We start from the raw sequence: 13,502 nt of genomic DNA on the forward strand, positions 1-13,502 counted from the left end.
CAAAGGCTTGGGCGGTCAGGAGGCAGCTCCTGTGACCTTCTCATTACCAGACGCCCTGGCTTCTCTAACCAGTAAGCTATGGCACAGGTTAGAAACGGGGAGTTATAAATTATCATAAACAATAAATAACCCTAACCCTAGCCCTTTGGAAATGGGTATTTGAACAGCTAAATACACCCCTCCCCAACATTTAGAAAACATGCAGTAAATAAGGTTTTGTGAGTTGAAGTGGTCCAGCCTGGCAAACTCATCTGTTGTCTCTTATGTCCCTTATCTGTTGCCCTACCTTTAAGGCTAAACTCACCTTGGAAACCCTTGGCAGATGGTAGTCCAGAATTAGTTCCCAGGGGTCAACTAAACCCATTGAAAGGCCAATAGCCCAGTCAAGTAATGTCAAGTCAAGTCACCTTTATTTGTATAGCATTTTAAAAACAACAGAAGTTAACCCAAAATGATCATATAGACCCCAAAATAGCCACAGAAAACTAATTTAAAATAAAACATATTAAAAAAAATCATAAATAGCAATACACCAAAAAATATTAAACACAGATAGACATGACCATAGTGCCTTTGGCCCAATTTTTAGGGCAACAGGCCTTTAGCTTAACTTAGTTTAGTTTTAGTTTAGTTTAGTATGCACATGGGTGGAACATAGAATAAAGGTGATTGATGATTTATAGGCCACTTTGGCCTATATTTACAATACCTAGACAGCATATACAGCCTCCTGCTTTTACACTAAAGAAAAAAGAAGAATACTACAAATCTAGGCCAGCCCCAAATTGGCAATTTTCATTAGACCATTCATACGATTAAATTACATAAATCTACATAAGAGTGTACATATTGTTAATCTATGTCAACATAAACACAATATATTTGGGTAATCATTTCAAGTGGACTGAATTATGGTATAATTAAACTACAAATTTGGCTGAGGACCCCCTGGAAACCCCTCAAGGTCCCTGCAGTCCACTTTGAAAACCACTACCCTACTTAGAAAACCAGCAGGAACCTGCAGAACAGTCTAGAAAACCAGCAAAGGTGGAGAGAGAAGAAGGACCCTGAACCACTTTCAACCCGCACGGCAGCCCTTTTGGGCATATATCATTATTATGCGAAAATCTCCAAACATTTAAACATTTTTACAAAGATTTGAAAAACGATTTCAAAGAAATAGCAACAAAAAAAAGCAGCTCTACAAGATCACAACGCATCACAATGCGACGCGTTGTGAGCTTGTAGATCAGCTATTTTAGCTATTTTTGAAATAGGGCTTAAGTGGTTAACAGAATTAACCCTGGTAGCCGGCTAATGCCTCATCCCCTCCCTCAGTCTCGTAACCATCATCCATCTAATCCCTAACTGTCAATCCCTAACCCACATTTCCTCATCTTCTGTTTGGACATCGCACAGGTAAGTTTGTTGGAGCTCCCTTTACATTATTGATTATTGATATTGATTGTCCTGCTAGCTAGGTTCTAAACTGGAGATGTCAGATGTTTTCATTAGTGCTTCATCTCTTGATTGAATGTTTCTCTAAAAATTACTTTGCAGGACTCTTTTGGAGCCTTGGACATCAACTTGAGAGGCCAAATCTGTGAGCAAAGAGGGACTTTTACTGCGAGAAAGGGGAGATCTCAAACGTCAAGGAACTTGGCAGGAACTTGCCAAGACACTTGGGCTGGTGCATTTACGTTGGGTGGACACACACAAAACTGCCAAAATGGGAAATGCCACAAGTGGCAAGTTGTCCAAGGAGATCCTGGAGGACCTCAAATTGAACACCAAGTTCACAGAGAATGAGATCTCCCAGTGGTACGAGAACTTCGAGAAGCAGTGCCCAAGTGGACGGATCAGCCCGGAGGAGTTTGAGCAGATCTACGCCCGGTTCTTTCCAGACAGCGATGCCAAGACCTATGCCCACCATGTGTTCCGCTCGTTTGACACCAACGAAGACGGCACGCTGGACTTCAAGGAGTACATCATCGCCCTGCACATGACCTCGGGCAAGCCAACCAGGAAGCTGGAGTGGGCCTTCTCACTGTTTGACGTGGACAAGAACGGGTACATCACCAAGACAGAGGTGTCGGAAATCTGCCAGGTGAGGAGGGAACGGTGGTCTAAGTTACCGTCCTTATATAACAGAACCGTCCCACATTCAATGCCCACTATACGACCATGTGTCCTATATGAAGTGTCCTTGATTCAGACACTGAATCCTTGACATAAAAGGTAAAAACGGTCGATTGGGTATTATTTACAAAATACTGGCGAATTATTAGAGTAGGGTCTTGTGACAACACACATTGTCTCGATTTTAGTTTCAAAGTAGGTTTTCCAGAGTTGGTTCTTCTTCTTGTCACCTGCACATGTCTATGTGAACTGACTCCCAAACATTTATGTTAAACATTAGTATATATAACTTTATTTCAATGCCACCTGAAATAGTTGCAGAGCATAAAAGCAAATCATTTTGACAAAGACCATTTCATTAAGGACAAATGGACTGCTACTAATTAGATCATTAGTGCTACTATGAACATTGAGACACACAATTCACTTAAAATTTTGCTCAACAGGGGGATGAACTAATTAAAAATCTGCTTTTCTCAGAAACCAAGGCTAATCTCTAAATTAAATTGAGAGAAGCAATTTCAAGACCTGCCTTATCATCCATTAGGCAGGCCCCTTGAACCTCACAATCCTAATAATCTGTGATTAAAGGGTTTAGCCATTTAACCTAAATTCTACTCTTGGACCTATCTTACTCTATTCTAGCTGTTCAAGTTGAAGCTCAAGTTGTTTGGTAATAACAAACATTCATATCTTCTGCTTTAAATCAAATGATGTAGAACTCTGGGTAGTCTAGAAATCATTGGAGTCGAGCTTGATTAATTGTTTTGAATGGAGGCCATTGGACATTTGTCCATACACACTTTTTTTTAAAATATAAAGCTAGTGAAAAGGCCTAGAGTTCCAAAGCCTCTAAGAAACCTCAGAGTTTGCATGTTGCATGTAGGTTAAGAGATGTGTAGTTACATATGATATGTAGCTAGCTAGCTGATAGTTGCAGGTTAAGTAAAATTATTCACAATAAGGAAGTGGGGGCATAGAGTACCATTATTTTATAAGTTAACTGTACGTCTGTAGATGAGACACTACCACCTTGATCAACATCTACAGTCTTCACAGCCTGAACTAGATAGGCAAAGAGGGCAAGAGAGTAGCCGTGAAAGAAAAAAGACTGTAAGGGTCTGGCCCAGGGCTTGTTGCTAATCCATGCTAATCTACTGCAGGTGAGGGAGATGAGTGCTACCTCTCTATGTGGGACACACACTTAAAAGGTTTGACCCCAAAGCAGCTGGGTGGACAAAAAGTATAATACTCAAGTAATTACTCAAGTATTCAAAAGCACAAATTACAAAGTACATTTTATTTGTAATGTCAATGTATTGCTGTATTGCAATTTAGAACATTTACAAAAACTGTGAATATAGCAGGCTCACGACGTCTGATGCATTTTGAGCTTGTAGATCAGCTATTTTAACTCTACTTGAAATAGGGCTTACAGTGGTTAATATATTCATAATATATTTGTTAGTTTGGGTTACAAGAAGAGTCCCTTCCTAGAAATGTAGTTAAGTGAATTTCTACTATATTTCCACTATATTTCTATTTGAAATATAGTGGAGTGAAAGTCATGAGCTTGTAAAAAAAATAATTATAATAATAAATTTTTTTTTTGCATAAATACAATACTCAAGTAAATAGTATTACTTACTCAAGTAAATAGTATATAGTAAATAGCCTACTTGTACTGAAATGTAGCCTACTGAAAGAGGCCTTTCTCTGGGAGACCAGTTTTCCTAGGCTACACAATTAAATGGGTCAGAGCGATTCCGTAGACACAACTTCCGACAGGCAAGCTAAACAAGCATGGACAATAACATTGCATTAAATGTAGTTTAGGGAGTATAGTGTGTATTCAGCTTAATTCTAATGAATAAATTGGGTTTGTAAATGCATTACAGTGGCATACACAAGGATTTAAGGGCTCAGACTCAGACAATGATCAAGGAGCGGTCAAGGACCACTTTGGTGAACAGCCAGCTGGGCTACTGTGACATCTCCCTCTAGTGGCATGATCTTAACTTCACCACATAATTACCATAGGACACTATTGATTTTTTGGTGTAAATGTATCTGCTCATAAACAATAACAGATTGTCAATGAAAAGTAAAATAATAATAACAATAATAATAATTATTGAGTAATAATAATAATAATTGCTAATATATAGTAATAATATAACTTAAGAGCTTAAGATATTAGTCAACTGTCATACATTTGTTGTTACATAATTCATTAAATGATCGGTGTAAAAGAAATGCTGAAGCTGTCATTACACATTTTTGCTCATATTTATGTTATGTTTCCAACATGAAATGATGATAAAAACGTGTGTGTGTGTGTGTGTGTGTGTGTGTGTGTGTGTGTGTGTGTGTGTGTGTGTGTGTGTTATAAATGTATATTGTTCTCTACATTAAATGCATGTTCACCTCCACATCCAATGCAGGCCATATTTAAGCTGATTCCTAAAGAAGAGCAGAGCAAGTTACCAGACGATGAGAACAATCCAGAAAAGAGAGCCAATAAGCTGTGGTCTTACTTCGACAAAAAGGACAATGGTAATTCACACACACAAAATCTTTCAAAAACACACTTCTCGATTATTAATCAAAAATGTATCAATACAATAATTGCCAAGAGATGCAGCCCTATTTGCAGCCCTTCTGTATATTGCATACTGTACGTATACAACCCACTGTAACATGTCTGTCTGTGTGCGTGTGCGTGCATGTCTCTCTCTCTCTCTCTCCAGAGCGACTGGCAGAAGGAGAGTTCATAACAGGGGTGATTGAGAATGAAAACGCCATGCGTCTCATCACCTATGAACCACCAGTCAAACAATAAATTCACCCCCACTTCTTGCTCTGTTCAATGTTTTCTTTATCCGTTTAAATCTTTGTGCTCTCGCAATCTCTTTTTCACTCCATCTCTCCTCCTAGCCCTCTCTGTAAATACTTCCTTCGCAGCAGTGTCCTTGTCAAACCATTTGAGAAAGCAGAGGTTTACAGTAATATGAGTACATTCATGTTTGACGTATGTACGTTACTGAAGCGTTTATTCAATTTAAGTGGTTTTCTGGTGACTAGCATATCTGCTCATTTTATAAGTCATTGCAATAAATTGTAAATCGTAATCGTAATTGCAATTAAAAATTAATTATAATTTACAAATGAGCAGCTTTTGTAGAATGTTGGTGAATGTAATGCATTCTGTAACAGACTCAAAGACAGACAGAATAATTTAAGAATTGAATTAATCCCCACTAAAATGTTGCTTGGTAGATTTGTTTGGACAATCCTCTTGAAATTGTGTTACTATTTTAACCAAAGTGCAGTAATCTACTATGTGCTGTAAAAAAAAGAAGAAGAAAAAAGCTTCATTAAAGGTTTTGTCACAAATATGTGTGTTGGTGCAAGTCTTTTAATTTCACCTATACCCTGGAGAGCAATAAATTCCCCTTTGACCGAATGTATTCCATACTGGCATACTGTAGGGTGAAAAAAAATCCTCTTGACAACATGTTGCGTGACGACCCATGTTTTCTGGCTGTATTTGTCACCAGACAGAAAATCCAGGATTATTTGGCATGATGGCCTAAATGCTCCACCAACTGCATATACATTTGATGGAATTGGAAGTAGTGCCTTAGCCCTTAAATTTACAAATTGCATATATAAATGCCTATAGGTTGTTACTATATAAATATTTTTCTCATCCATCATTTGAGAATACTGTAGGCATATGTGTATTTATCTACATTTTGTGTAGTTCGTGTGTGTGCCAGCATGTGCTGCCATTTCTTTCCAAACTCATTCTGTGACCCCCACACAACCCACCATCGCTAAACCCCCCCGCCCCACCCACTCCATCCGCCTTCCATCTCTCCTGGATCTATTTGTCTGTTTGTCCATCCAATTTGGGATTACTCCCATAATCTTCTGTTTAACATGAGAGAGCAGACGTGTCACAATCTCTGTAATCTTCCTAACCCTGTGTGTCTGTCTTGTGCGTGCTTCAGCTGGGAGGTTCCATGTGTCTTGCATGTGACATGTATGACAGGCTTATCAGACCCATGTCTGTGGTATATGACAGGATCTGCATCAAACTGTGAACACAAGTCCCAACACTGTAAAAACTAAAAGGTGTGCATGGTGTCCAGAGACAGTATAGTGGTTAAGACACATGTCTCTGGAGCCACAAGTGCACTGTTCTTTCCTTGACTTTCCATACTGAGATTCCTCTCTCCCCTACTGGTACTTTGTGTTTGTGTTGTCTCACTAAAGTCTAAAATACAACTCATTCTTCTTTAAAACCAGACAGGTTCTAATAACGGCGTGGCTTCCATGTGAATCTCAGACTTCGTGTAGCCAGTCATCTGTGATGTTTTAGTCACCTCCATGTGACTAATTTGCAAGGTTTCAGTCCGATTCGACCACCATTCACTTCCAGCTACGGGGAGGCTGTAGCTGAGTGTGTAGATAGGCCATCTGGGCAAGGTCGCTGGTTGGAGCCTCGGCTCGCCCAGTCAAAATGATGCTAAGCACGACACATTCACTAACAGGTAAAAGTCATTTCACCTACCCATGGGGACCAGAATATACACCCAATAAAATGAGGATTTGGCGATGATCGGTCCAGGTTTGCGATATTAGCCCTGGACTCACACACATACTCAGACACACAGACTCACAAACCTCCTCTAGACGGCTCGGCCCCTTCAGGGCCATGTCGTAAAAAGGGAGCCCTGTGCTTAACCACTTAAACTCTTTAGTCTTAGTGAAACAGACTTGAGTTACAGCTGTACTCAGACCGATCTACAAGCTATTTTTGGCGAATGTTCCCCCCAGAATCGGGATGCTGCCTGGGGTTCAAGTGGTTAAAGCACCACTGACTGACATGGAATCAGCAGAGAAAGATCACACTTCTGTTTATTTGACAATAAACATCATATATAAATCATATAAAGTGTATGTTTTCTCTAGGTGACAAAGTATGTTCTGCATGGTATTTATTACCAGAGAAAGACAGGATACATTTGATGACATTGTCATCCTTAGAGCCCTGCCTCTATAGCAGAGCTAAAAAATGTCACATGCGCTGTGAGCATAAACCAAACCTGCTGTCTTTGGATTGGTTCTTGTGCAATACTTTCCTTCCGATTAGAGTGTAGTTAGCTAAAGGCTCATATCCACATATATTCCACCGTTTGTTCAGGAAGTACCGACAAAGCAAATTTGGCATCAGTCCATTCTTCCAGGAGTTACCCAGAGACGCTGCATGCAGATGCTTTCTCTTTGAACAGCCCCTGTGTGGATGAACAGAAGAACGTGAAACTTTCACTCGTATAATCAGAGGTTCTGATCCTCTAACAGGGTGAGTCCACCCTGTCCATGGATTCTTCCATCTCATACATCTCTCTGTCACAATCTTCACAGCCCTCCACCCCGCATCCCCCTACTAACACCAGTGTCGGTACATCCCTGTCCCACACTCCGAACTCGCCGCTCTCCGGGGCCCACGACAAATTGACCATCCCATCTGGACACTGCAACAATCCGCTGACAGAGTACAGACTGTTGCCCGGGACCACCTCATCATAGGAGGAGAGGAGGGTAGCAGCTCTGGCCTCGTTCTGTTGGCGCATCTGTCTGCGTCGCTGTTCGATGATGGTCTTGGTGTAGGAGTTGAGTGTGAGCACCGCCGACCCCATAGAGCAGCCGAACGACAGCCAGGCCAGACTAACGAGGAGGAGGAGAGAGGAGACAGGTGGAGGAGGAGGGGGAGTAGTTACTGTTCGGGAAGTTACAGTACACTTTGGGATCTTTTGGAAACAAAGATCCATTGGAAAACATTGGTAGCAGCACTCAAAAACACCTGACAAGTTATTTTGGGGGATTTTCTGCCTTTATTGTCAACGAGAGAGACAGGAAACTGTCCCCGTTGTACCCGTCTGTCTGTGTCCCTTTTGTGCCCATATATGGAGATCTCTGTATCTGTCAGTCCTTGTCCCTTTTATGCCCATATATAGAGATCCCTGATGTCATTCGTATATGCCCATACCCTGTATATTGGGATGCCCATCTATGGGCATATTGGTCGGATCGGCGGTTCTAGACAAACGCATATCCAAGCGGCTCGGCGGGGGGGCACAGCACTCCCTCGAGTCCTTGCCGACGTATCGGATTTGTTTATGGTTATGTCTGTGTCATAGTGACATGCCTATATATGGGTGTATCTGGTTTGTTTATGGTTATGTCTGTGTCATAGTGACATGCCTATATATGGGAGTATTGGGTTTGTTTATGGTTATGTCTGAGTCATAGCGAGGTGGCCATGGTCTGCCTGCCGGCCGGCCGGCCGGCCCACCCTCCCATTAGCCAATTTTAATATAGGATAGCATTTTATCTAGATCTACATTATATGAGGCTTGAATTTTGCTTTCACACAATTTAACCACACCCTAGCATCCCTATTCTGGGCATGTCATACTGTAATAGGTGAACTTGTGGTTCAGATCTCTTCGCTGGAAATAGCAGATATACAACCTCACAACATGTTGCAAGCTTGTAGGCTATTTTTCCCGCGAAGAGATATGGTGTTGAGGGAAAAAGGATGGGGAAGATAAATCAAAGAGCTCAAGGTCAAAGCTTAGCCAACATACGCAAAAGACCAGCTATAGTCCCAAGAATCTGGCCTCCAGTCTTTGGGTCCCACAATGATGGTCATCTGAAACACTGTACTGAACATCATGTGGGCCACCATCCCTACCAGACCTGGTGAGAGATAAAACACACACAATTAATAATGCATTTTTATACAATAAAAAATGCAGAAAGTTAATGTCTTGAAGTTACAGTAGATCGTCTAAGAGGCAATTTATACATTTTCAACAATGGCTTTCAAAATGGGGCCTGGGGACCCCCAGGGGTCCTTGAGGTGGTTCCAAGGGGGTCCCCAGAAAAATTTGAAACAGTTTAAACACTTATCCCTTAAAGGGATATTTCACTTTCAAAAAAACTTTTGGTCATTTTATTGTCTACTCAGGCTTTTGTGAGCCCCCAGACCGTTTTTAAGTTGCTTGATTCCGTATTTAGATATTTGATATTCATTTTATCAGACACGCCCCCTTCCTATACAAACCCATTATAACTTCAAACTCCATTTTTTACATGTTAGATTCATAAAATAAATATCAAATATCTAAATACTGAATCAAGCAACTTAAAAACGGTCTGGGGGGCTCACAAAAGCCTGATAGTAGATGATAAAATGACCCAAAGTTTTCTTTTAAGTGAAATATCCCTTTAAGTTAAGCCCCATTTTATTTTGTGTCTATTTTCAAAGATCTTTGCCAAATCTTGCCAAATCTTCTCCTATGGTCCCTGGCACAATAGATAAACAAGAATAAAGAGGTAGAGCAGAGTAATTAATATAATGGATACAGCACCAGGACTCACCTGACAGTACACAGCAGATAGCCGCGAATGAGTTGATCTTCAGCGCGTACATCTCCTTGTCAGCACATAGCACCTCCAACCAGTTCAACAGAAACCCCATCCCCAGTAGACCAATGTAGGTGAACTCAGAAATCACAGACAGCCACAGTACCCCTGAGACGCACGCACGCACGCACGCACACACGCACGCACACAACACAACGTAAGGTAAACTTTTTTACCTTACATCTTTAAAAATATATTTTATAAATCCGGCTTGAAGCGACACTATTTCGATTTTCAACATTATCCTAATTATTTGTATTGTTTGTTGTATGACTAATATAATAAATCTGAGTTCTGGGTCTTCTGTTTGTCTGCACAGTGCACACCACTGAAAGCAACCCAAATGCCAGTATAACTCATTCTTCTTCCTTTAGGAAGAAGAATGATGCAAGTGGACTGTACAATGATGTCACATCTTTCAGAAAATAAGAAATAAATGCATTTTCTGCCTTTGGAACCATCCACCTAATTCAAAGATATGGCACAGGTGCAGCTACAGTAGTTCATACATAGACAGCTTTGGTTTCAACTTACCTTGTGTTTCTTCGGGGGTTAGTTCTGTAAAGCTGCGACACTTTTCATCTGCAATATAATGTTTATTAACATTGTAAAAAAGAAGAAATAAAACACAAAGGAATGAAAAGGAGAAAGCAAATATTTGTAATTCAGGATCTGTGTTACATTCTGACAGAACCTGAAAATTCACTTCCTACATCTGGTACAATTATTTGCAAATATGTAGGTGATTATGATGTCACTGGTCAACTTGCAGTGTCTTTGTGTGGGTATTTGGTCTCCACCACTTTGGTCAAAATGTCTCTAATGAAGAAGGGGAGCTTTAATTCCAGCGTGTGGATATGTTTTCTCATGTGCTTTATTCCAGCACCTTGGATGTGCACGACTATTCATTATGCTGTATGCATATTATCTCAACAGGAAGATTGTCAGTGCAGCATGGCTCTTATTAAGCCTATAAATTATTTTCATCTCCCTGTTGCACTTGTTCTAAGAGCCTCAGTTAATGCCTAAAACACTAAAAAGACGTTTGGTGTCCGTGTGGGAAACCAAACACAGTATACCGCTCACTCAAAGGAATTCCCCCTTGACCAAGGGAGATATTATGCTTATGAACTTCAAGCAGAGCTACTCTATTCACATCCCCCACCGGGGAACCCGATCCGGATGAACCTGATGAAGACCTTTTGGGTCGAAACATTGTTTGTTTAATAAATACACGGTGGGAGCATTCAAGCAGTTTTTTAAATTTTTATAATACATTTGTGTCTTGTACATCTCACCATTGCTGTGTTGCTCTTGCTCACAGCTTATCCAGAAGCCAGTATGAAAGTATTTGAAGGCGTACTTGTCCTCTCCTGTCTCCCAGACATAATGGACTGCGTTAGCTAGCTGTCTCTGTCTGATCTCGGCCAGTTCCTCGTTCCGGGCCAGAGACAGCGTGTTGTTGAATGGAATGGGAGTGGGAATATCTGCAGAGCACCACGGGCACATGAGGAGAGTGAAAGTCAGGGAACACAACGTGCCATGTGCCGGACAACTGCTCAGCACACCACAACTATGATGGTCAGTGTGGATGCTCACAATTATGATTATAGTTATATACTTATCATGCTTGGTGTGGATGGCCAATTAAAGGAAAACGTGTCAATTATGGAGTTCAATTTAGCAACAAACATTAACATTAACCAAATGAAACCTTGGCCATAAAAAAAAAAAGTAGAAAGAAATTGTGATCCACTAATGAAATGGGAATAATGGGATTAATGAATGCAAAGTGTAAAGCTCTAAATTATCAGTGGTTAAGGAAAATGGCAGACATGTGGCATGCACTGTAAAATAGATATAATGCTGGGAGAGCTAAAAGACGATACCTACCAGTACCTGTGGTGTAAGGCTCACTGTTGTTCTGGCCGCAGTTCTTCATCTTGACAGGAGACAGGCAGATGGGCTTCACCACCTTGTGTGTCCCCTCACACCAGTAGGACGTGGTGATAGCCAGGATGGACAGAGACAGGGCCAGAGAGGTCAGGGACAGGGACAGCAGGGAACGAGAACGACGTGACATTTGATCCAACATGGCCGATGGAGGTCACAGAGGCCCAAGTGACAGAGAGAGAGAGGAACCAAAGGGAATGGGGGTTCCACATAGGGTTGGTAGAGACAACAGGTGCAGATCACGCAGGCGTTATCACTTTATGTATATATGACTATGATTTCACTGCTGCTGCACCGGCACTATAACGTATGTATACATTTGATTTACAAATGTATGATTTATCGTCTCTCACGGATTTATATCTACTGATATTTATATCTGCTCCTAATGATTCTCTACTTGCATAAGAAGCCTTTTTGCCTCATATATTTCTATTTTTACCATGCATCTTACGTATTTGATATTTTATATCTGACATTGTGTTTTCTTATCTGACTTCGCTTCCCTTGTTTATTGCAAAACGTTGAGAGCTTGTACAAAAAAAGAATTGTACGCACTCTTTTATACCTGTAAACTTGTGACGTGACAATAAAGTTTAAGTTGAGATGCTACCACTAAGGTTGCACTGTCATGGTAGACATGATAATCCAGATTATTTTGTTAGATGTAGGGTTTCTGGTTGCCAATGACAATTATTAGTCTGGATGATTTGGCAAACAAAATTAATAGACTTTTGCAGATTAGATCAACATGTTGACAATCCTCAACAACAGCAGGTGTTCTAAAATCAAATGAAATCCTTAAAATTGTGAGGCAGTAATAAACTGTTGATTATCAGTTAACTAACATTGCAGAGCTGTATTATGCAATGTGATCACAGCTTTAGTGCTCAGTGCTTTGTGCAGCCCTAACTGGCACAGATTGGATGGCAAGGAGAGGACAGATGTTTGGGATGTTAGAGAATAGAGAGATTAAAAGAAAGGAGGAGGAAGAAGAGAGGATCATTAGTTGAAATGTGGCAAACAAACAGATGGGAGCAGGGAAGCGAACAAATTTGTTGTGGATTTAGACGAGTTTCCTACGTTCTTCCATACGTTTTCCTTTTATTTTTCCAAATCTTGGAAATCTTGAGCTTCCATCTTCCTGATAACAGTAAATCACCTCTCATGCTATTGTACTATCCACGTCTCTTTAAGTCGAAGGCAAGATGGAAACAAGGGATTACTTTTTTGATGAAAATATGGATAAGGCCGGGACTTAAATGAAATGTAGCTATTCTATTAATCCCTGTTCATCTGCATTAATCCGTTTGGTGAGTGCATGTGGGTGTGAAACCCATGCTTGATATCTCTCTCTCTCCATAGGATGAGGATGTATGAAATACGGCAGATCATGTTAAAGCCTAATTTACAGTATATTTTGTTGTATGACAGTGTAGCTCCCAAAGATAATGCACGCACACACACACAACACCAAAGTGAACAAACAGGAGATATATACACACACACACACACACACACACACACACACACACACACACACACACACACACACACACACACACACACACACACACACACACACACACACACACACACACACACACACACACACACACACACACACACACACATATATATCCTGTTTGTTTACTTTGTTGCTAGACGTTGGTCAAACTATGACTGCTTTGGAAACACATAGCTTTACATAACTTATGAATACCATTTTCAGTTTGTTTTTAAATTATCATCACAAAACATATCAACTTAGCTTTTCTCACAGTACCATTTATTTCACGCATGAAAAAGTATTTCACCTACTTCTTTACACCTGTAAACCTGTGACAATAAAGTTGTGAATTATAAAGCTGTGAATTAAAACAAAAACATACTTCTGTTACTACAGTATA

At 40.5% G+C, this 13,502-nt stretch overlaps 2 protein-coding genes across 2 annotated transcripts; one reads left to right on the forward strand and one right to left on the reverse strand.

The window, feature by feature from the left end:
* Nucleotides 1-1,729: 1,729 nt before the first annotated feature.
* Nucleotides 1,730-4,981, forward strand: rcvrn2 (recoverin 2; the record flags this gene model as incomplete). The annotated part of the gene is made up of 3 exons (XM_080427525.1): nucleotides 1,730-2,107; nucleotides 4,584-4,695; nucleotides 4,890-4,981. The coding sequence occupies 3 exons, from the start codon at nucleotides 1,730-1,732 to the stop codon at nucleotides 4,979-4,981; spliced, it is 582 nt and encodes a 193-aa protein (XP_080283651.1).
* A 2,275-nt stretch (nucleotides 4,982-7,256) lies between these two features.
* LOC308084689 (germ cell-specific gene 1-like protein) lies at nucleotides 7,257-11,734 on the reverse strand (the record flags this gene model as incomplete). The annotated part of the gene is made up of 6 exons (XM_080427507.1): nucleotides 7,257-7,875; nucleotides 8,799-8,910; nucleotides 9,595-9,747; nucleotides 10,174-10,221; nucleotides 10,938-11,126; nucleotides 11,539-11,734. The coding sequence occupies 6 exons, from the start codon at nucleotides 11,732-11,734 to the stop codon at nucleotides 7,503-7,505; spliced, it is 1,071 nt and encodes a 356-aa protein (XP_080283633.1). The 3' UTR covers nucleotides 7,257-7,502.
* Nucleotides 11,735-13,502: the final 1,768 nt, after the last annotated feature.

This window comes from Gymnoscopelus braueri (assembly GCF_963280865.1).
Source record: "Gymnoscopelus braueri genome assembly, chromosome: 4".
NCBI lineage: Eukaryota > Metazoa > Chordata > Actinopteri > Myctophiformes > Myctophidae > Gymnoscopelus > Gymnoscopelus braueri.